Source organism: Artemia franciscana, chromosome 15 (genome assembly GCF_032884065.1).
Source record: "Artemia franciscana chromosome 15, ASM3288406v1, whole genome shotgun sequence".
Classification (NCBI taxonomy): Eukaryota; Metazoa; Arthropoda; class Branchiopoda; order Anostraca; family Artemiidae; genus Artemia; species Artemia franciscana.
In genome coordinates this window covers 23360315-23381135 of record NC_088877.1, presented here as the reverse complement: position 1 = coordinate 23381135, position 20821 = coordinate 23360315, and the positions used below count along the sequence as shown (strand labels likewise).

Here is a 20821-nt window from a genome sequence, read left to right as displayed (position 1 = left end):
TGGCCCCTGAATCAGAAAGGCCGTAGAATAAATAGTTGAAATTACTAAAAATACTATAGCATAAAGAGCGAGTTATTTATCTCCTCCTAAATACCTCGCTCTTTATGCTAAAGTATTTTTAGAACCCCTCATATGCGTAATAATCTCTTTTCGTTTTAAGTTTCAATGCTACTCTTTACTTTCAATTGAAAAAACTTTTCCATGTTTATTTTTTCATTGTTTTTTTTTTATAGTAATTTTAGAAAATCCTGCGCCCTTTTCATTGAATTTCTGTTCCCCCATGACATATTTTTCCAAGGAAAGATCCTCCCACATAACCCCCTCCCCTCAGCCCCACCCCCAAAACCAAAAAAAAATCCCCTGAAAACCACTGCACACTTCCCAATAACCATTATTATATGTAAACACTGGTCGAAGTTTGTAACTCGCAGCCCCTCCCCCAAGGACTGTGGGGGAGTAAGTCATTCCCAAAGACATAGTTATTATGGTTTTTGACTATGCGGAACAAAATGGCTATCTCAAAATTTTGATCTGTTGACTTTGGAGAAAAAATGAGCGTGGGAGGGGGCCTAGGTGCCCTCCAATTTTTTTGGTCACTTAAAAAGGGCACTAGAACTTTTCATTTCCGTTAGAATGAGCCCTTTTGCGACATTCTAGGACCACTTGGTCGATACGATGACCCCTGGGGAAAAAAAAAAAAAAAAAAAAAACAAATAAACACGCACCCGTGATTTGTCTTCTGGCAAAAAATACGAAATTCCACATTTTTGTAGATAGTAGCTTGGAAATTTTGCTATAGGGTTCTCTGATGCGCCGAATGCGATGGTGTGATTTTCGTTAAGATTCTGTGACTTTTAAGAGGTGTTCTCCCCTATTTTCTAAAATAAGGCAAATTTTTTCAGGCTCGTAACTTTTGATGACAAAGACTAAATTTGATGAAACTTATATATTTAAAATCAGCATGAAAATCTGATTCTTTTGATGTATATTTTAGCATCAAAACTCCGTTTTTTAGAGTTTCGTTTACTATTGAGCCGGGTCGCTCCTTACTACAATTCGTTACCACGAACTGTTTGATTATGAAGTATAACTATTAGGCACATGAACTGACTTTACCTTACACAGGTAGGCCTATTAGAATAAAAAACATCAACGAAAAGTAAATAGCAATCTGAAAGCTAGAAATAACCAGAAAGTGACTCAGATAAAGAGTAAAAAACGGACCAAAGTAGATTATAACTAATGAAGAAATCAAATCCAAATAAACACATATGACCATGAATGGTAAAGTCCACCTTAAAAAGGAACACAAGCTACGACAAGTAAGAGAAGGGCGGGCCACCCACAAAAATCTTAAGACTCGCTTTCCCGTTTTACTAAAAACTTGACTTTGATTTGGCAGTATATCTTTTAAATTAGCATAGAATAAAACATATTAGAAGATACATATAACTTCGGGATAAACAAAAAATCCAACATAGCTAGGTCTGAGATATTTTGTAATTTTCGTCAATATTTTTCTCCCTTTTAAATTTTTTCTTTTCAAATAAATAGACAAACGAAAGCCAAATGAAACTTTTTGTAACATCAATTTGTAGTTTTTTTGTGCAATATATTTAACGTTCAACTAAGTACAAAAAGCATTTGCACTTCCTGAGCCAAAAAAAAACAACACTTTACATTCATTCTTTTAAAATTTACAGAAAATCAACAGCTATATAAATAAAATAAAATATAAAGCTATATAAAATATAAATAAAAGTTACAAAAATATCAACAAAAAGCTTCGCATTGTAACTTAATTTCTTCGCATCTTTATTTAACAGTTTTATTATGAATTTCAGTATCACAGGCAGGCAGTGAAGAGCCGTAAGCCTTTAGTGTTTTTTTTTTTTTTTTTTTCTCTCTTCGGCCACTTCTCCTAGCTGGTCGTAGAAACTTCGGAGAGTACTCATTCGATTGAAAGCTGGAATTTCTAGTGCCCTTTTTAAGAGTTGAAAGTGATTAAAGGGCAACCAGCCCCTCTCCCTTCCGAACCCTTTTTCACTTCCAGGCATCCGTGCAATCCCCAAGCGTCTAATAAAATTTTTAAGATACGCATTTGTTCAATATAGCAGAAAGGTCGAACAGACATCCCTCCAGAGATGACGATTCCCCCAACACTTGAAGCAAGGGCCATAAATAGTTCCACACGTCAATTGCTTACACACGGTTTTGATATGGAAAAGGGGGGCTTATTTGATGTTGGGTATGTGATTGTCCCCAAACTTATAAGGATTATTATCAGAATAAAAAGGATCAAACATTATGTTCAGTGGGGATGGCTAAGGGAGCCATAAGTAGACCAAACATTTTGAATTTACCACCGACCCTTACGACCAGATTTACGACCAGAAAAACATAAATTTGTTTTTCTGGAGCCCCCCCCCCCAAAAAAAAAGGAGGCCACAAAAACAAACCAATACATTTTTTTGAATCGGCTTGAAAATTATGCCCTTAAGTCCTTGAGCTAAGGGGATCTCAATGCCAAAGAAAAACAAAATATCGGGTTCTCCAAAACGGAGCCGAACAAAAGGCCAGAAAAGGCAAAAAATATTTTTCCCCTGTCCACCTACTTGGAAAGGGGTGGTTGTAGAAACTTGGAAGGATGCTCACTTGATTGTAGAAGTTTTAGTGTCCTTAAAAGGGCCAAAAGTGATTGGAGGGCAGCCAGTTTCCCTCCCATATTCTTTTCTGGAACTCGCCTCCCCCTGTAAACCCCATAATAGTGGATCTAATTTTTTCTATAATTATTTTCTTTGGAAACATAAAAAAGGCTAATAAATATGATTCGGTGGTCAAAATCATCTCCAGAGCCCCAAGAGTGATGGCACTTAATTATATGAATGACTCAGTGTTCACATACAGGTTTTATAAGAAAGAGGTCATTTTTGGTTTTGGTTGTACGATCAGCTGGAAGAGAGTGAATGGGAAAGAGGGGTGGGGGTCAATTGGATCTCAAATTTTAAAAAGGAGATGAGGAGGGGTGGATCAAAAGACACTATGATATCGGGATCATCCAAATAGCATAAATGCATTGGAACGGATTCAGGGGATAAGGTTGCAACTATCGCTTAGTATTTGAAGAAGTGGATGGGGCGGTGTAAGTGGACTTCAAGCAGTGTTTTGGTAGGGTGGGGAAGGGACTAAAAAATTTTGTTGCTGATTCACCAAGAGAATATCACGCAATAAGCTCCTATGAGCCTTATAATCTACACAAAGTCAAGTAGTGAGGTAAATAAACAGATACCACATGTTACTAGGTCATCAAAATGGAGCATTTGCAACACCTTGGGAGCGGCACGGAGTGTTTGAAGCGGCAAGGTTGTTTGAAGTTGATAATTTCAGTTAAGATTGTGGAGGGAGCGGTTGAGATTGAACTGAGACGAGTGGGAAGAACATAGAACTAAATCAACAGAAACTCCATGTATCCAGGTTATCGTCCTCATCTAGCATTCCGCCTGTCATCACCTTGTAATTTTCCAGAGTAAGATTTGTTTGTTGATCTCCTGGTATACAAAATGGTTAGACAGAAACCGGTCGGTTCTGAATGCAGATTAAATATGTTTTTCGATTCGATCAAATATTGTAGGTACAATTCTTCTTTTCAAGCAGGAGCTGAAAAGTGTGATCGAATTGCCGACGCTGATTGGAATGAAAGCTGGTTATGTCCCGACTGTTCCCCTCTCCTTCAACCATGCAGGTAAAATCATTCAAGTTACCTGTTTTATCTTTCCCACACAATATCTTTCTCCAAGTTCAAAAGTTGATACTTAGTATCCTCAAGAAGATTTACACCAAATCTCAACCAACGTTCCTTTCACAGAGGGTGATTCCAACTCCCAATCGGGTATGATTCAAATCCTGTATCCCCCCCTGGATAAGGCCTTGACATTTCAATTTTATTAAAACACAAATGACGCTCAAGCTGTTTAAAAGGTTAAATTGGGACGAGCCTTTAAAACGTTCAGGGGACGATATCCCTTCACCTACTTGCGGTAATTTTTGTTCGTTGTAAGTCTGCCTTGTTTATTCATTTTAATTTCTTTTCGTTTTAGGATCCGTTTACTCACCTATAGCAGTATTTGTTGTCTTTATGTTTGAGGTGATTATTTGATATATCTTTGTTTTGGAAATTTTTCATTTATTGACAGTAATTGCGGTTAATTTTGAAACTTAAATTATGAAATGGATATTTTTGTTTGTCTTATTACTCCGCCTGTAATTATACAGCCAGTCCCAAGCCTGGAAAAAGGAGGAGGGTCGGGCGGTAGATTAGCAACCTGCCCCTGGAAAAAAGACTTGCCATAGAACCATCTAGTTTTAGATTCAACATAATACCGAATATGCAACCTGCTGACGACAATGGACCGCCCCCGGATACCATGACGACGAATTCGGACCGCCTCCGGACATGATTTTTGAAAGCAAATTTTCTAATGAAACTTGGCTTTTGGAACGTGAGGACTATGGCCCAACCTTCAAAAACTGAACATGTTGTTCATGAGATGGACAGATATGGCCTCGACATCCTTGCTTTGTCGGAAGTCCGATGGACAGATGCAGGCAGTCAAACCCCAGTAAAGAGATTCACAATCCTGCACAGTAGCACCGAAAAAAGAGAAGCAGGTGTTGCCATAATGCTGTCCAAATCAGTGTCCAGAGCTTTAACTAGATGGACACCCATAAATGAGAGGATCATCAAGACACGGCTCACAGGTCGACAAGCCAAACTAACAGTAGTCGCATGTTACGCAGCAACTAACGACGCGGATGATAGAACCAAAGACAAATGTCTACAACACCCTACAAGCTGTCGCAAAAGATATCCCCAGCCATGATCTCGTTTCCTTTGTTGGCGACTTCAATGCCAAAGTGGGGAGCGACAAGTCCTACTATCCTGATGTTCTTAGCAGTCAAGGCCTCGGTGAATTCAACGAGAATGGATCACTGTTAGTTGACTTTGCTCTAACAAATGACCTTATCATTGGTGGAACTCTGTTTCAACATCCACAAATACTCATGGAACTCGCCGGATGGTCGAACCCATAATCAGATAGACCATATCCTGATAAACAAAAAGTGGAAGTCCAGTCTCCAGGATGTTGAGCCCACAGAAGAGCCGATGTCGCCTCAGACCATACCTTGATGATCGCAAAACAGTCCCTCAAGCTGAAATCCACACAGAAGTCAGAATCCAAAAAAAAGCCCGTCCATGATTCAGAAAAACTCTCAAACGCAACAGTTCGTCACAACTTTAGTATCGAGTTTACAAACAGGTTTGAGAGCTTGGCCCAAGATTTCAACAATGAAGGCACTGTGGAGTCACTCTGGAATACCCTAAAAGAAGCCTATAACCAGAGAGCACTAGAAACGCTTGGACACAAAAAAAGATCCAAAGATGAATGGTTATCCGATAAGGCATGGATCCTCATGGTAGAGATGACTGCGACAAAGTCTTGAGAAATCATTTATACCGATATCAAGACAAGCTAGTGAAGAAGAGCGCAAGGGGAAATAAACGGGACTTTATAGAAAAGAAGGCAGCTACGGCAGAAGAAGCAGCCAAACGTGACGATTCCAGAGCTATTTACAAAATTATCAATGAAATCATCGGGAAACGACGTAACCTAAGCGGCCTAGTTAAAGATGAAAATGGCAAAATGGTCACAGCCCCTGAAGAAATCTCTGAAGTTCGGGACGTACATTTTGAGAAAGTCCTCATTAGACCTAGTCCTCCGAACACAGCAGACATCCCCACAACCCCTTTCCTGGACCTTCAAACAATACTGAAGAGCCAACGACCGAAAAAATAGTTCAAGCCGCTCGCAAGATGAAGAATGATAGAGCACCAGGAAGCGACAAGATATCAGCAGAAATAATCAAAACCTCTTTAGGTGCTTGCATAACTGTGTGGATTGCATTCTTTGCATGCATCTGGAAATCAGAGAAAGTACCTGAAGAATGGGGAAAAAGCACACTCATCAATATTTTCAAGAAAGGAAATGCATCGAAGTGCGATAACTGGAGGGGAATCAGCCTCCTTTCTATCCCGGGGAAACTATTCTCACAGATAATCCTCCGCCGCATCCAGAGAGCGCTAGATAAGCACTTGAGAGACGAACAGCATGGCTTCCACCCATTTCGCTCCTGCTCAGACCTTATATATCCTGCGCATGTTTACTGAGGAATGCAACGAATGGAGGCAAAAGATGTATCTTCTCTTTGTGGATTTCGAAAAAGCCTTTGACTCAATACACCGAGACTCGCTGTGGAAAATCCTCCAACACTATGGCATTCCAGATAAACCGGTATTCCTGATCATTGCACGCTACGAAAACACGGACTGCTGCGTTCGGACCCATGAAGGAAATACAAGGTATTTCATTATCATTTCTGGGGTCAAACAGGGGTGTGTCCTCTCCCCCCTGCTTTCTGTCCTTGTTATCGATTATGTGCTCCAAGATTGCACAGGGTTTGGAATCCAAATGTGCGATAATAAACGACTAGCAGATCTTGATTTCGCCGATATCATTTGATTGAGGCAAAAAAGGAAAGGCTCCAGGAGCTTCTCGATTTTATACGAGGGAAAGCAAGTCTTTTGAGACTGAAGATTAGTTCGGACAAGACAAAAAGCATGGCAACGAGCGACTCACCACTTGGCATAAAGTGCGGGGATAATTCAGTAGAGCAGGTAGTGGAATTCAGATACCTCGGAAGCACAGTCGAACGAACTGGATCAAGCGAAAAGGAAGTACAGTCTAGGATTGGACAAGTCGGTGGAGCTTTTAATCGACTAAAGCAAGTTTGGCGATCAAACAGTACTCCCTGAAACTGAAATTGAGGCTGTTCAACAGTAACGTCCTCTCTGCCCTCTTCTTTAGCTGTGAAAGCTGGAAACTGAATCAACAGCAAGAAAAGAGGATTGTCGCTTTCGAGAACAACTGTTTTCGCAGGATACTGAATATTTGACCACATAACTAACCAGGCAGTTCGCTCTATCACACATTAGCCCCTGGTAACAGATGGCATACGACAACGAAGATGGCGCTACTTGGGATACATTATCCGTATAGCGGAAGATAAGACTCCCCAGAATGGTACTCGAGTGGCAGCCAGAGGGAACCCGAAGAAGAGGAAAGCCAAAAAATACACTTCGTCGTATTTACCAGCGGGACCTGAAGTTTATCGATTCGACAGTTCAACCCCAATGGGAAGATGTGTGGGCACCAGCATATATGAGAAATGATTGGCGGATCTTTCTGGATGCCCTGCGTGCCTTTGGCGGCACAAGAGGAACTAAGATCTAAGGTAAGGTCTTAAGTTTGAATACGACCTTTAACACTTCTTTTTGGAGAGCTTAAATTACTTACAAGCCTAACATGTGAATTTTGTCATTTACCTTACTTCTTTGAAAAAAAGAAGAAAAAAACAAGAGCTAAGAGCTCATATGGCACTTGTGAAGAGGCGAGAAGAGGTAAGAGCCAAGAGATCATATGGTATGAACTCTAACAAAATTCTATGAATCAATAGATTGATTTAAAAACGAAAATAAGAGGCTTAATGCCGGTCAGGATTTAAAAGAAGAGCTCTGAGTCACGATGTCCTTCTAAATATCAAAATTCATTAAGATCCGATCACCCACTCGTAAGTTATAAATACCAAATTTTTCCTCTCCCTTTAGCCTCTCAGATGGTCGAATCTGGGAAAACGACTTTATCAAGTCAAATCGTGCAGCTCCCTGACATGCCTACCAATTTTCATCGTCCTAGCACGTCCAGAAGCAGCAAACTCGCCAAATCACTGAACCCCTCCCCCCAACTCTCCCAAAGAGAGCGAATCCAGTACGATTCTGTCAATCACGTATCAAGGGCATTTGTTTATTCTATCCACCAAGCTTCATCCCGATTCCTCCACTCCAAGTGTTTTTCCAAGATTTCCCCCTCCAACTCCTCCCAATGTCAAAAGATCTGGTCGAAATTTGAAATAAGAGCTCTGAGACATGATTTCCTTCTTAAAATCAAATTTCATTAAGATCCGATCATCTATACGTAAGATAAAAATACCCCAATTTTCACGTTTTCCAAGAATTCCGGTTTCCCCCTCCAACTGCCCCCAATGTCACAGGATCTGGTCGAAATTTAAAATTAGATCTTTATTGCACAAAATCATTCTAAATATCAAATTTCATTAAGATCTGGTCACCCTTTCGTAAGTTACCTCAATTTTCAAAATTACCCCGCCCCCCAATTCCACCAAAGAGGGCAAATCCGGTTATGTCAGTCACGTATCTTAGACAGGTTTCTATTCTTCCCATCCAATTTCATCCTGATATCACTGCTTTAAGTATTTTCTAAGATTTCCGGTCCCCCCCCCAACTCCCCCCCCCCCAATTACACTTGATCCGGTTGAGATTCAAAATAAGAGATCTGAGTTACGAGGTCCTTCTAAATATGAAGTTTCATGAAGATCCTATCACTCCTTCGTAAGTTAAAAATACGTCATTTTTTCTTATTTTTCAGAATTAACCCCCCCCCCCCCAATAGAGCGGATCCGTTCCAATTATGTAAATCACGTATGTAAGACTTCTGCTTATTTTTCCCACCAGGTTTCATCCCGATCCCTCCAATCTAAGCGTTTTCCATGATTTTAGGTTCCCCCCACCCCAACATGATTTTAGTTTCCCCCACCCCAAACTTCCCCCAATGTCACCAGATCCGGTCAGGATTTAAAATAAGAGCTTTGAGACACGATATCCTTCTAAATATCAAATTTCATTGAGATCCGATCACCCGTTCGTAAGTTAAAAATACCTCATTTTTTCTAATTATTCAGAAATACCCCCCCCCCCCAACTACCCCAAAGAGAGCGGATCCGTTCCGGTTATGTCAATCATGTATCTAGAACTTGTGCTTATTTTTCCCGCCAAGTTTCATCCCGATCCCTCCACTCTAAGTGTTTTCCAAGTTTTAGGTTTCCCCTAACACACCCCCCCCCCCCCCCAATGTCACCAGATCCAGTCGGGATTTAAAATAAGAGCTCTAAGACACGATATCCTTCTAAACATTAAATTTCATTGAGATCCGATCACCCGTTCGTAAGTTAAAAATACCTTATTTTTTCTAATTTTTCAGAATTACCCCCCCCCCCCCCCCCAACTACCCCAAAGAGAGCGTATCCGTTCCGATTATGTCAATCATGTATCTGGGACTTGTGCTTATTTTTCCCATCAAGTTTCATCCCGATCCCTCCACTCTAAGTGTTTTCCAAGATTTTAGGTTTCCCCCCTCCAACTCTCCCCAATGTCATCAGATCCGGTCGGGATTTAAAATAAGATCTCTGAGACACAATATCATTCCAAACATCAAATTTCATTAAGATCCCATCACCCGCTCATAAGTTAAAAATATTTCATTTTTTCTATTTTTTCCGAATTAACCGGACCCCACTCCCCCTCCCCAGATGGTCAAATCGGGAAAACGACTATTTCTAATTTAATCTGGTCCGGTCCCTGATACGCTTGCCAAATTTTATCGTCCTAGCTTACCTGGAAGTGCCTAAAGTAGCAAAACCGGGACCGACAGACAGACCGAAAGACCGACAGAATGTGCGATTGCTATATGTCACTTGGTTAATACCAAGTGCCATAAAAATATAGATAAGCAAATTTTTTATTAAAACCTGTTCACCGTTACAATAAATAAACAGAAGCAAATCTCATACTGAATTTACAAATAGGAGTTTTCAGGCCACAGCTCAAGTTTGAAAGCTGTTGGCCATTAAGAACAAAGTTGAACTATTACAATCATTACATATTAATGAAAACTGAATACTTAAGTAATAAAGAAGAAAAACTTACTTCTAATATCAGCAGACTGTTGTTTTTAATAAGCTCTGATATTGCAACAAAGGCCTTGTTCGCTAAAGCAAGGTCGACAAAGTGTTCATCTTGTTCAAACTCTAGAAGACAGATATTAGTTAGAACCTGCTTTATTGGAAAGACATAGTGTTACGATTTTTAAGTGACTTTTGTAGGTAATCGACTCCGTCTATTTGAAGAATCAAAGATCCAGTCCAGAAAACCAAACATTCGTTACAATATTTTATCCTAACAACTCATACTTTACATAAGCAAATCTTGCTTATGAGCCGTCATTACGAGACCACGCATGCCTCCTTCACATGATATTCTTAGCCTTTCCGTTCAAGATTTCCCGTGCTGTTACTAGATTTATCCATGTGAAACTCTCGAAATCTAGGCCTAGTAAACGATATTTAAGAGCTCTTTTACAGAAACTAATTCGTGAACAATAGATAACTTGCATAAATTTAGGATTAGCCTCGAAGCCATATTTATTAGACCCCCCCCCCCAAAAAAAAAAAAAAAATCACGAAAATGATCATCTCAAAATTTAGATCCAATATCGTTGGACTTATGGGAGGGGGGGGGGGGTGTAGCAGTAAAGAGAATGATGAGATTCTCAATTATGGCCGGGGAACGAGTGCCGAAATAAGAACTTTTTCTCTGCCTACATATTAATGAACAAATGATCGTAAGAAGTTAAGAGAAGAATTATTCGATCACAAATTCTGGGACCAGCAACCTTTTAAGTGAATCTCCTAATCAAGAACAATAGCTTCAAAAAATAGCCTTCGGTTTAAGAAGATACCATATCCATACATCCCGGTATCACAAGATCATGGGAAGAAAATTAAAAGAAAGAAAAATATGAAAGCCAAGCAAAACAAGTAGCTGACAAAAAAGGATACTATGAGAGAAAAAAGGGCGCTGTCAAATTGAGTGTTAAAAAATTACGCAAATTGGATGAGAAGGCAGTAGCTCTCAAAGTTTAAAAAAGCGATGAAGAGTATTGGACTTCTATTGTCGTATCTGTTTCAGCGAGATTTAAAAGTAAGTGTGAAAACGATGAGACTTTTCAACTGACAACTATCAAGTTAGCACCAATCCACAGAAACGGCAAAGCAAATGCCACCGTTTTTTATACTGATATTAATTCCATCTAGGTCAGTATTACTTCTACAGGCGAACGTTGGAAGGCACATGGTGTATTTGCAATGATTAATTACAAATGGCGGGTAAACAAACAATATTCATGTACAGCTATAGCTGTTTTTCAAAAATGTACCTAAGAAATTTTGGAATGTTTAAGACTTTTCCTGTTTCTGTTTGAACTTAACTTAATTATAACTGGAAAGTAAGTCCCTGGTTTTGAAAATTTGAAAAAAAGGGGAAACACTTTCGGAAATATATTCTTTCATTTGCAAATTGAACTCGTGTTCTAAATTCATTGTAGCTAATCTTCTGACGCTCATTTTTTTTTATAATGCATTCGATCGCTCTAGTCACTCTTTGCTACATAAAATAAATTTAAGTGCAAGAGAAATTGTGCTAATCCTCATGAATTTTTTCCGCTACTAATCTATGACACTTTTAATCAATTCAAAAGGTACTGGTTTATACGATTTAAAAACTAGTAGCGGGGGATTTATGGAGCGCTAGCCCCCATAATATCAAGTATAGGCAAGAGCATGACGTAAAAATGACCAGAAATTAAATTTAAAGAAGTTTTTTTGTAATTTTTAAAAACAAATAAAGAGCGATGTTAAAACTTAAAACGAATATATATATATATATGTATATATATATATATATATATATATATATATATATATATATATATATATATATATATAAGGTTGCAGCCACATAATGTTTCTAGGAATGTGAACTAACAAAATCCGTTAGTCAGTATTTATATTTTTAAGCATCAACAGAGAAATGAGGCCAACAATAATTGGAAAGGAGCAGAACGATTCATCAAAAATTAAATAATTTCATCTATACTGCTTGAAGTAGGATAATAATTAATTAAATTAGTTACCTTGCCTGAACCGATCTTCCGCTTTTTCGGGTATTGATCTCAGTGCAGCTAACGTCGTAGCCCAAGCCAATTGAGCCAGTCCCTGATATCCAGGATTCTTCCATGTTTTCCCAGACCTATCCAACACCTTAGAAATTTCAGAAACATATGACTTGTCTTTGACAATTGGAAGATCTTTGGCCAACTCTATAAAAACATAGCATTATGCAGAATCCCGAAAACGTAGTTCCTAAAATGTACATAAAAACTACAATGACTCGAATTGAACAGTGGATTGTAGGGATAAAAAAATATGTATCAGTCACCTTCAAAGCGTTAAAATCAAAATTGTAAAACACATTTTCTAAAGTTGGTCCTGTGGTGGCGCAGTGGATTTGACCTTAGCTTGGTAATACGGGACTCAGAGATCGAATCCCGCTGCAGGAATGCACTGCAGGGCCGACGCAGGGACCTTAGTAGTCAAGAAGCGTCGTTAATTCTTAAATAAATTAAATAAGTAACTTAGTTGAGTAAATCAGCAGACTTACAAAATGAAGCTGGAACACTTAGATTTCAGAAAAGCTCAATTAAAAGATCTAAACTCGCTGAAACAACAGTCGTCGAGTTTTAGCATGGATAGAGCACCACTACAAAATATATATGGATACAGGAGATCTTACCATTTAAACACCTTTATACTTAAACTATTTGACATTTGAGGACATTTTCAAAAAGGATACGTCCCTATTATCTGCACTTGCCTGTTCCATCTGCACTTGCCTAGCAAAAAGCCCACTTCACGACAAGGCTAGCAAAAATAACACGGCTGCTTTTATCCACTAAGTTTTGTTCCTAATAGTTGAAGGTAATTAAGTTTTCATTTTGCTTTTAATAATCTGTGTTTGAACATTACTAAACCTAAGATAACAATAAGACAAATAAAAAGAATGAATGACCCGGCATGAAAAAAATAACGGAGTCAAACGCCTTTCAAACGAAAATCATGTTTGAAAAAAGATTTAGAGAAAGTATATTGCCGTCTTTAAATAATTTAATGCTGTTGGGTCATCAGCAAAAAAAAAAAAACAACGTAAAATTATCACCACTAAAGGTCCCTACCCCACTACAAAAAAATACGATCTCTGGGCCTTGAGAAAAAAAAATGATAAAACTGTGATTGCCAAACTATTCATAAGTAGTGACAGCGGTTCTAGTGGTGGTGGTTCTAGGCCCAAAAAAAGGGGGGCAGCTGCTCCCTAGTTTTTCTAACAATAAATCCTTTTATTTCAAATAAAAGACATACCTATGTAATACCTACCCCCTCCCACACATGAATATGAGGCCTAAAACTGCTACTACCTATGACTGCACTTTATCTCGTTAAACTGCATACAATACTTTCTTACCTTCAGATGTTCTGTATGGATGTGAAAAAGGAAAAAAAAACGTATCCTCCCTCTGATTATAAATAGAACCCATTTGACTTATGATCGGAGACAAACACGCTTCAGATAATACGTCATTGTTTTGAGATCAAAATTATTAATAGCTGTGTCCCTGAATTAGAATAGTAAAAGAAACCCTAATAAACTAAAAAGCTTACCCTCTCCTTCATCATGGCGGTGAATTACACTAAGATCAAATGCATACAATAATGCCAGTAGAAGGATGACGTTGCTCATCTCACCGGAAGGCTGTCCCTCTTTATCAGGCTCAACCTCTGATAGGTAATCGATAAGTCTGAAAAACATATTTAGCAGTGAAAATCTGTTTCATGTCCGTTTCATCTCATAGATAACCTGAACAGGGCTTTAATCTTACAGGCTGCTAATGAAACTAAAGCAATAACAATAAACAAGCCCTAGTTGAAACTAAAATAATGACAAAAACATAGCCAATTCAATATTCTACATTTGTGCACCTCTTATATCAAGCCCGGTATTAGGTACGGTAAGCAAATAGAAATTTATTGACAAATTCGTCGATGCTATAATAAAATCCTTTATTTAGCTATTAAACCTGGTTTACAGAAACTGTCACGGAAATAAAAAGTAAAAAATTCAATGATACAAAACAGGGTATGTCAGAAACTGGTTAATAATATGGAAATCTGGAAAGTTCAAATGCAGGGTAATTTATGTAATTTAGTCAAAATATTTGCATTAATAAAAAAAAATGTATATTGCAACAATCCTCAAAGGAACTTCGTAGACAAGACTTGGACAAACATATTGGATAAACATATAGTTTCCAAAAGACGCTGTATTCAACATCTCAGCAGGTAAAGCTTTAAAGCTTGTCTTATATACACTTTTCCAAAAATACCATGTATGAATTTCTATGCATTAAGCGTTCCAAAATGGACCTCAGCGAAATTTTATAAGATAAAAAACTATTAAACACAGGCCCAGCTGAAAATTTATCTTCTGTTGCTAAAAATTTTAGGATGGTCCAGGGCTTTCACACAACAATTATAAACGAAAATATGTTCATTTTTATATTCTCTGAAAATGAAAATATTTCATTTTCATACATTCAAGCTCTGATGCAATAACATTTTTATCACAGACAAGAAAAATCATACTGCAACATCTATATCTTTTCAAGGATATGACTCGTAAAAGACAATTCTTATTTGAGCAACTTCATGATAGACTCACGAAATTTTAAAGATATTTTGTGAAATATTAGCCAAAAGTGAAAGATGATGCCACACATTCTTTCTTAAAGTCTTCTAGCTCGAATGTACACCTCGTTCTAAATTCTCATGCAGCGAAAGTTAAAATGAAGTGACCAGTAATTTGCCAATATTTGGACCCTAACAAATACTAAAAAATAAATAGCGGTAGTTCTAAAAAGTATAACTCCGAGCCAAAAAAAAAAAATATTCATTTTGACACGTTGACAGCAAGATCCCAAACAGATCAATTAAAGTGACTTTTTTTTTCTTTTAATTTTTTTTTACGCTAATTCTGTGCATATAAAAAGAATGGACTCCGAACACTTCGTAACAATGAACTGAAGGTAAAGAGCGACCTCTGTCGATAGTAATTATAACTATAAAAAAGAAAATTCAGAAACCATTATGTTCGCTACGTTAAAAGAACCAATTTTATGTTGACCTCAAATATTTAAAATTCATTCAATTAGTTTCATATTTTTGGGAAAAGGAAGGGCCAGGATCCTCAAAAGTAATCTGATCACGGTAAAAAAGGAGCCACCAAATGCTAGAAGCCAGAAAACCTCTTATATAGTTTTGAAGTCACTAATTAAACATGAAATCTCATTGTTAGTGTCATAGGTGCGAGTTTTTCTTCTTGTTTTTTTTTCTATCATTGGTGATCGTGCCAAGCCTGTGGTTAAAAAATTTTGGACGGCGTTTCATTCGAAAAAAAAGTTTTGGAGCACTATTTAAGATTCAAAATTAATCATACTGCAACAAGGCATCCTCCAGCACCCTTTTTCACCCACTGGTTCCAACGCAGCCAAACCTGGTATTGTGTCCCAATTTTCTATTTATATTTTAAAATTTCTATTTGTTTTATGTTGACATCTTATCGAAGCTAGCTTCACCTTGTTTCAACCTATAAATTCGATCCTTACTATCATGGAAGAACTTTACCTTTCATAATTAATTTTCATCTTTTTTTAAATGGTGAAGTTCGCGAATATACCAATAGCAATTATTTTGGCTAGGAAATTTGTATCAATAATAAAAATCTATTAGGTGCTTTTTTGGTTCAATTGTTCACTTTTTGAAGATGCCTTCGCAATCGGATGACCAGCCTGCTGCAATGATGACCACAAAGCTATTAAGCTTGCAACAGTATTGAATACACCCCACCTCTTCCTGACAGCATGCTACCCGTTTTTTGCCGTGCAATTTTGCCATCGAATAGGGAAAGGGGGAAAGAGAGACAGAGAGAGGAGATAAAATATAGATTAAAGAACTTTAACATTTTTAGATTTTAAGGACCTCTTAGCATTTAAATAGAAAGTACCAGTAACTTGTACTATTTCGTTCTATTTAAAGTCATTCACATAAAATTATCTATTCAGGCATAATCAGGTCAGGCTTAGTAAGGCCTTTTATTGGAAAGGATAATGCACATAATAAAAGGAAATAAATCCAATTACCTCAGAGTTTGTGCAAGCGACAATCCTCTCTGAGCTGCACGTGAAAAAATGATGTCAGCGATTGACATTCTAGTCTTCTTTATATAGTCCATTAGTTGACGTCTATGCCGTGGTGGTCCTAAGGCCTGGTTCGTACTCAGTAATTCCATCTCTTTAGTGACAGTAAATTCAGAATGGACGTCTAAAAGATAATTAAAGCAAAAGGAATAAGCATTCTTTGCATCTAAATTCAAAAGAAACCTTCTGGTTTGATGAATGAACAAATTTTCCTAATTGTTCCTTTTTTTTACATTCGAAAAAAAAATATTCCTTTAGATATCCAAGATTTTAAATTCCTGCTTTATATAATATATTTTGCAGTTTTTCCGAATTCGAATTTTATCATTTGTAGTCTTACAGCTGCGAAATTTGTTTAAAACAATAAAGCTAACAAAATCAATTATTTTTTTTAACAGCAGTAGCCCTTACTGTCATAAGCCAGAGTTAAAATTTCGACTAAGGCCCTTAATAAGAAATATGGTAATCTTAAATCAGATTGTAGTCTAAATATGTATATAGCAAAAAAAAATAAAATAAATAAAAGTCATAGGGCACAATTCTTTTTTCAGGAATAGAAAACCTACGGTTTCTTAGCCTCATGTTACCCTACCGCCCAAACATACACATTTAAGGGTTTGATTTCTGTAAAGATCAGAAGTATCCCTGTTAGTAAAAGTGACTATTTCAAATTCAAAGATGTCAAACATTTCCATAAATGAGAGCCATTTTTACAGGACAAATGCCGAGTGAACGAATTCCCCAGAACATCGGACATAAAAGTTGAGAAGACACTGATATGGCAGGCCATTTCAGTGCCTCTACTATCCCCGAATTTCCCGGGGTTTCCGCAAATTTCTCCGAAAGAAACTCGGTTCTTCAAAATCTTCCTCAAAATTTACATTAACAAAGATTAACGGTAGGTATTTCACGTCAACTTTCGTGTATTTATTGATGATAGCTTTCATTTCGGGAGGATTTGGATAAACCAATTTTTATAGGGGAAAATCCGAAAAATTGGGCATATATTAAGCACTGGGTTATTTTTGCCGAATCCAAGGCTATAATTTCGAACGAGCCTCAACTTTCTTCAACTTTGCACTCATTTAAATATTCCCTAAAAAGATATAAATATAAATGTCCAACCAGTAGCAGCATTAAACACATTGTTTAACAGCTCCATGTTTTGTTTTTCATGACTTAAATTTTGAAGTTGCGTTTCAGTTTCCCCTGTTTTGATTTGATAAATAAAATAAGAATCTGAGCAGTGCAAAGCACAGGATATCAAAACACGCATGCAAAGGTTTTCCATTTAAGCAAGAATTTTTCATTTATAGTTTTTGTACAAGAACAAGCACGGTAAGATGAACCATATTCTGTTTTAATCTACAAGAGGAACAATAAACAGAAACGCTAAGAAAACTAATTGAAACTGATAAATGGTGCCGCAAAAATTAAATTCCGGGGTGTTGAAAATTCAGGTGTGTTGAAACCAAAATTTCTTGTTCTTCCTCTGTATTTTTCATTTCCAAGTAAAATTACCTTTTGTCATCTGAAGCAGAGTTATAACAACCTAACTAGAAATTTAAAGCTTCATATGGTACACCTAAGCGTCATGGAATTAAACGGATAATCCTTAGCTAAGAGGAGGAGCTTAAAATTCCTAGCTTAACAAATCTTACCAAGTAAGCGTTCGAAAAGCCCAGACTCAAATAGTTGGTTGGTATATTGAGTTAAAAAATTTAAGACATCATCCGTCAAACTATAAGTCCAGTGGACGCCTCTTTCAGCTTGTACTATCAACTTCAGTGCAGTACTTTGTGAGTATTTTGCATCGTAATAAAGAAGAACACTTATGAGACCTCTTTTTAATCCTGGATAGATGGGAGCTTGCTCTTCTCCTGCAAATAGAATACATGAATCAAATTAGGAAACACGGTTGCAAAACAAGGCCGATCTCCTAAAATTAAAAATAATCTAATTAATCCCGAAATACCCCCTCTCCCTTTATTCTAACAATAATTTCAACCTATAAATGAAGTAATATGAACAATACTTTTTTCTTCTCTTTTTTGATTAAAACAAAAGAGCACATCTGCCTTCTGTACATTTTCTACCTTTGAATGTATACTTCTCTGAGCAGCTGAATAATTTTTTTCGTCACATTATAGTAAAAACACAATTGCTTACAAATCGCTCATCTCCATGATCGTCCTTAAATCGCTAGCGACTTTTGAGGGGCAAAATACATTAAAACAACAGATTAATAAATAAATATGGGCTACATAAAGGTATTTAATTGGTATCATATGCATCGCCTCCAATTTTCCTGATGTGAAAGTTGCAGTGTGGGGACTTGCCCTATAATGGAGAAACTGGCGTCTCAAACTGACGTCTCGAACTGCCTGGCCACACCTTTTGTGGCAATAAACATGTGTAAAATCAGTAGAAAGCCTACATACTGTCTACCACAATGACAACCATACAATAATGCGAAAAAAAAGGGAAAAACAGTTGAGTCACCACATTGGTCTCCCAAAAAAAGTAAGGTGCACCTTGCCCCCTGACAGCCGATTCTTAGTGCTATACGTCCAAACTATGCAACCAGTCACAGCCCCTAACCGAGGGGTGTATTTCTTTTGCATAAATCACGTCTTACTAATGACCGGATATCCAAAGCCAACTAGCAACCCCCATCATTTATGTATGATATGCATAGAGACGCCAATCTCCTCGCTTCATCATTATGCATTCAATAAAAAAGTCTGGTTCAGCTGAATTTGTTTTATTAAAAGATACAATTTTAAAAAAGATTGATAAATATAATTTTCACTTAAAACAACATCTAGTAATAATATCATGATATAGAGTAGGCATGGGAATTTCTTTACAGGGCAAACTATGATGTACAAGAGCCAGATAAACCGTACGATACTGCAATTACTGAGACATTGAAATAAATAATATTTCAAATATCCTCAACGTAGAGTCTTAAGCCCACTTGAGTCTGCTTTGAAGCCCAGTCACTCTGCTTCTCACCTTACAGAATTTGCTTCTTACAGTCTTAACTTGCTCCTAACTCCATGAGGAGAAATGCAAAAGCTAGAAAGTTTTGGGTTTAACCAGCTATACTTTTCGGAACATTAATTTTACCCTCTCTTTTTCGATAATACAAAAATTGTCTCTGTTACAGGCTTAGTTTCACTTCAAGGATCTTTCATTCGACGGCCAAATCTCTACTTAGAACAGACAGAGCAAAATAGCAATTCGTTTGGTTGTAGGTAGATTTGAGTCCAAAAATTCATAGTATGTAACAGAATATACATGGAAAAAAAATTAAAGATATAAACACATACAATGATATAACACATCAATGCATGTCACTGTAAAACCCCAAAGAGTAGTTACTGTAAAACCCCACCAAAGGCAGACCCTGGCATTTAGAAGAGCAAAGCCCTCAAGGCAAGAAACATGTTAGTGAATACTTATACACTCGTATTGCAAAGAGTTCAATGCAAAGATAAGTTTGCTGAAACACTTATTTGTTACTTGTCTATGTTCACATGAAGTTAGACAGGTGCAACTGAGCAAGTAGCTATGTGAAATCAATAAGTAAAGCCTTAACCTGATTGCTCCTCAAGAACTTTAAGAACTAAATGTCAGGGGAGGAGACATCTCCCACCTTAACGTAACAAAATACTACGATTTGCTTGTAAAACGCTGAGTTTATCGGTCTTCAGACTTCAATAGTAACATACACCTTAAAAACTGGTTACTCAGCTAATTAATCTGTATTTAGGTTAGCACCCTTTCATAATGTTAGAACAAAAATGAGGATTGAACCAGATCACCGTTAAATGAATACTCTTACCATGGACTAAAAGGCTTAATGCTACAAGTTCATCTAAGTTGTACATATCTGATAGTATGCAGGCTTCATTGACGAGAGAAGCTGGTAGAGTTTGGGCTGTCTGCCATCCTGGGATCTGAACTGGCTCCTTCACTGCTTTTTTCAAAAGATCTCTGTATTTTGAATCCTTTTCCTAAAATATGGTATACAAACTATAAAAAAAAGTCGAAACAGTCTCCTATAAAATTCGAGATTCTCCAGTATGAAAAATTGGAAACCTTATAAACCCTTCCCAACTAAGCCGTTATAAGCTGCTAACGCTTTTACTGTAACACCTGGGAACTTATTAATTAAACTAATACTTTTCTTTTCAACGAACAAAAGTGGTGAATGAGTCAACTGAGTCAACAAACCTTAGCGTTAATACATATTTGTTTGACCTCAGCTCAAGTTTCTTTCCGTTATAACCTTTTTCTCTTAAGATTAACCGAATAATAGTTAATATTTATGAATTTTTGTTAATTGGCATTTTTTCTCATCCTGCAGTTTTATTTAAAAACGTGTTTCTCAACTTTTGCTTACTATGGGTCATGGTTTGACTCTTACTAGGCTGAAGCAATTGCTGCAACCATGATGTTCTTTGCTAGATTCGTGGTTTGGTCATTACTAAATTCGGGATTTGCTTTTGAATAGTTTCATGGTTCGTTCTTTTCTAGATTCCCAATTTTATGTTTACCAGATTTATGATTTGTTCTTTACTAGATCCATAATTTGCTCTCTATTTTGATTCAGATCGCCACAATTTTCACAAAACCACCATGATTTTCTTTTCGTTTTAAACTTTTACTTTTAAGATAAATCGGAATTATAGTAATGT

General features: G+C 37.1%; 1 protein-coding gene across 6 annotated transcripts in view; it reads right to left on the bottom strand.

The window, feature by feature from the left end:
- The window catches only part of LOC136036202 (nuclear pore complex protein Nup205-like), a 378694-nt gene that overhangs the window by 77640 nt on the left and 280233 nt on the right, over window positions 1–20821 (bottom strand). For all 6 annotated transcript variants that reach the window (XR_010619661.1, XR_010619662.1, XM_065718287.1 and 3 more), the window contains exons 3-8: window positions 19966–20137; window positions 17777–17995; window positions 16059–16239; window positions 13525–13661; window positions 11943–12128; window positions 9899–9999 (exon numbers count right to left, since the gene is read on the bottom strand). Coding sequence is in view for 4 of the 6 variants with exons in the window: in XM_065718287.1 (XP_065574359.1) it covers window positions 9899–9999; window positions 11943–12128; window positions 13525–13661; window positions 16059–16239; window positions 17777–17995; window positions 19966–20137 (996 nt within the window). In the remaining 2 variants the exon portion in view is untranslated. The remainder of the gene's footprint in view (window positions 1–9898; window positions 10000–11942; window positions 12129–13524; window positions 13662–16058; window positions 16240–17776; window positions 17996–19965; window positions 20138–20821) is intronic.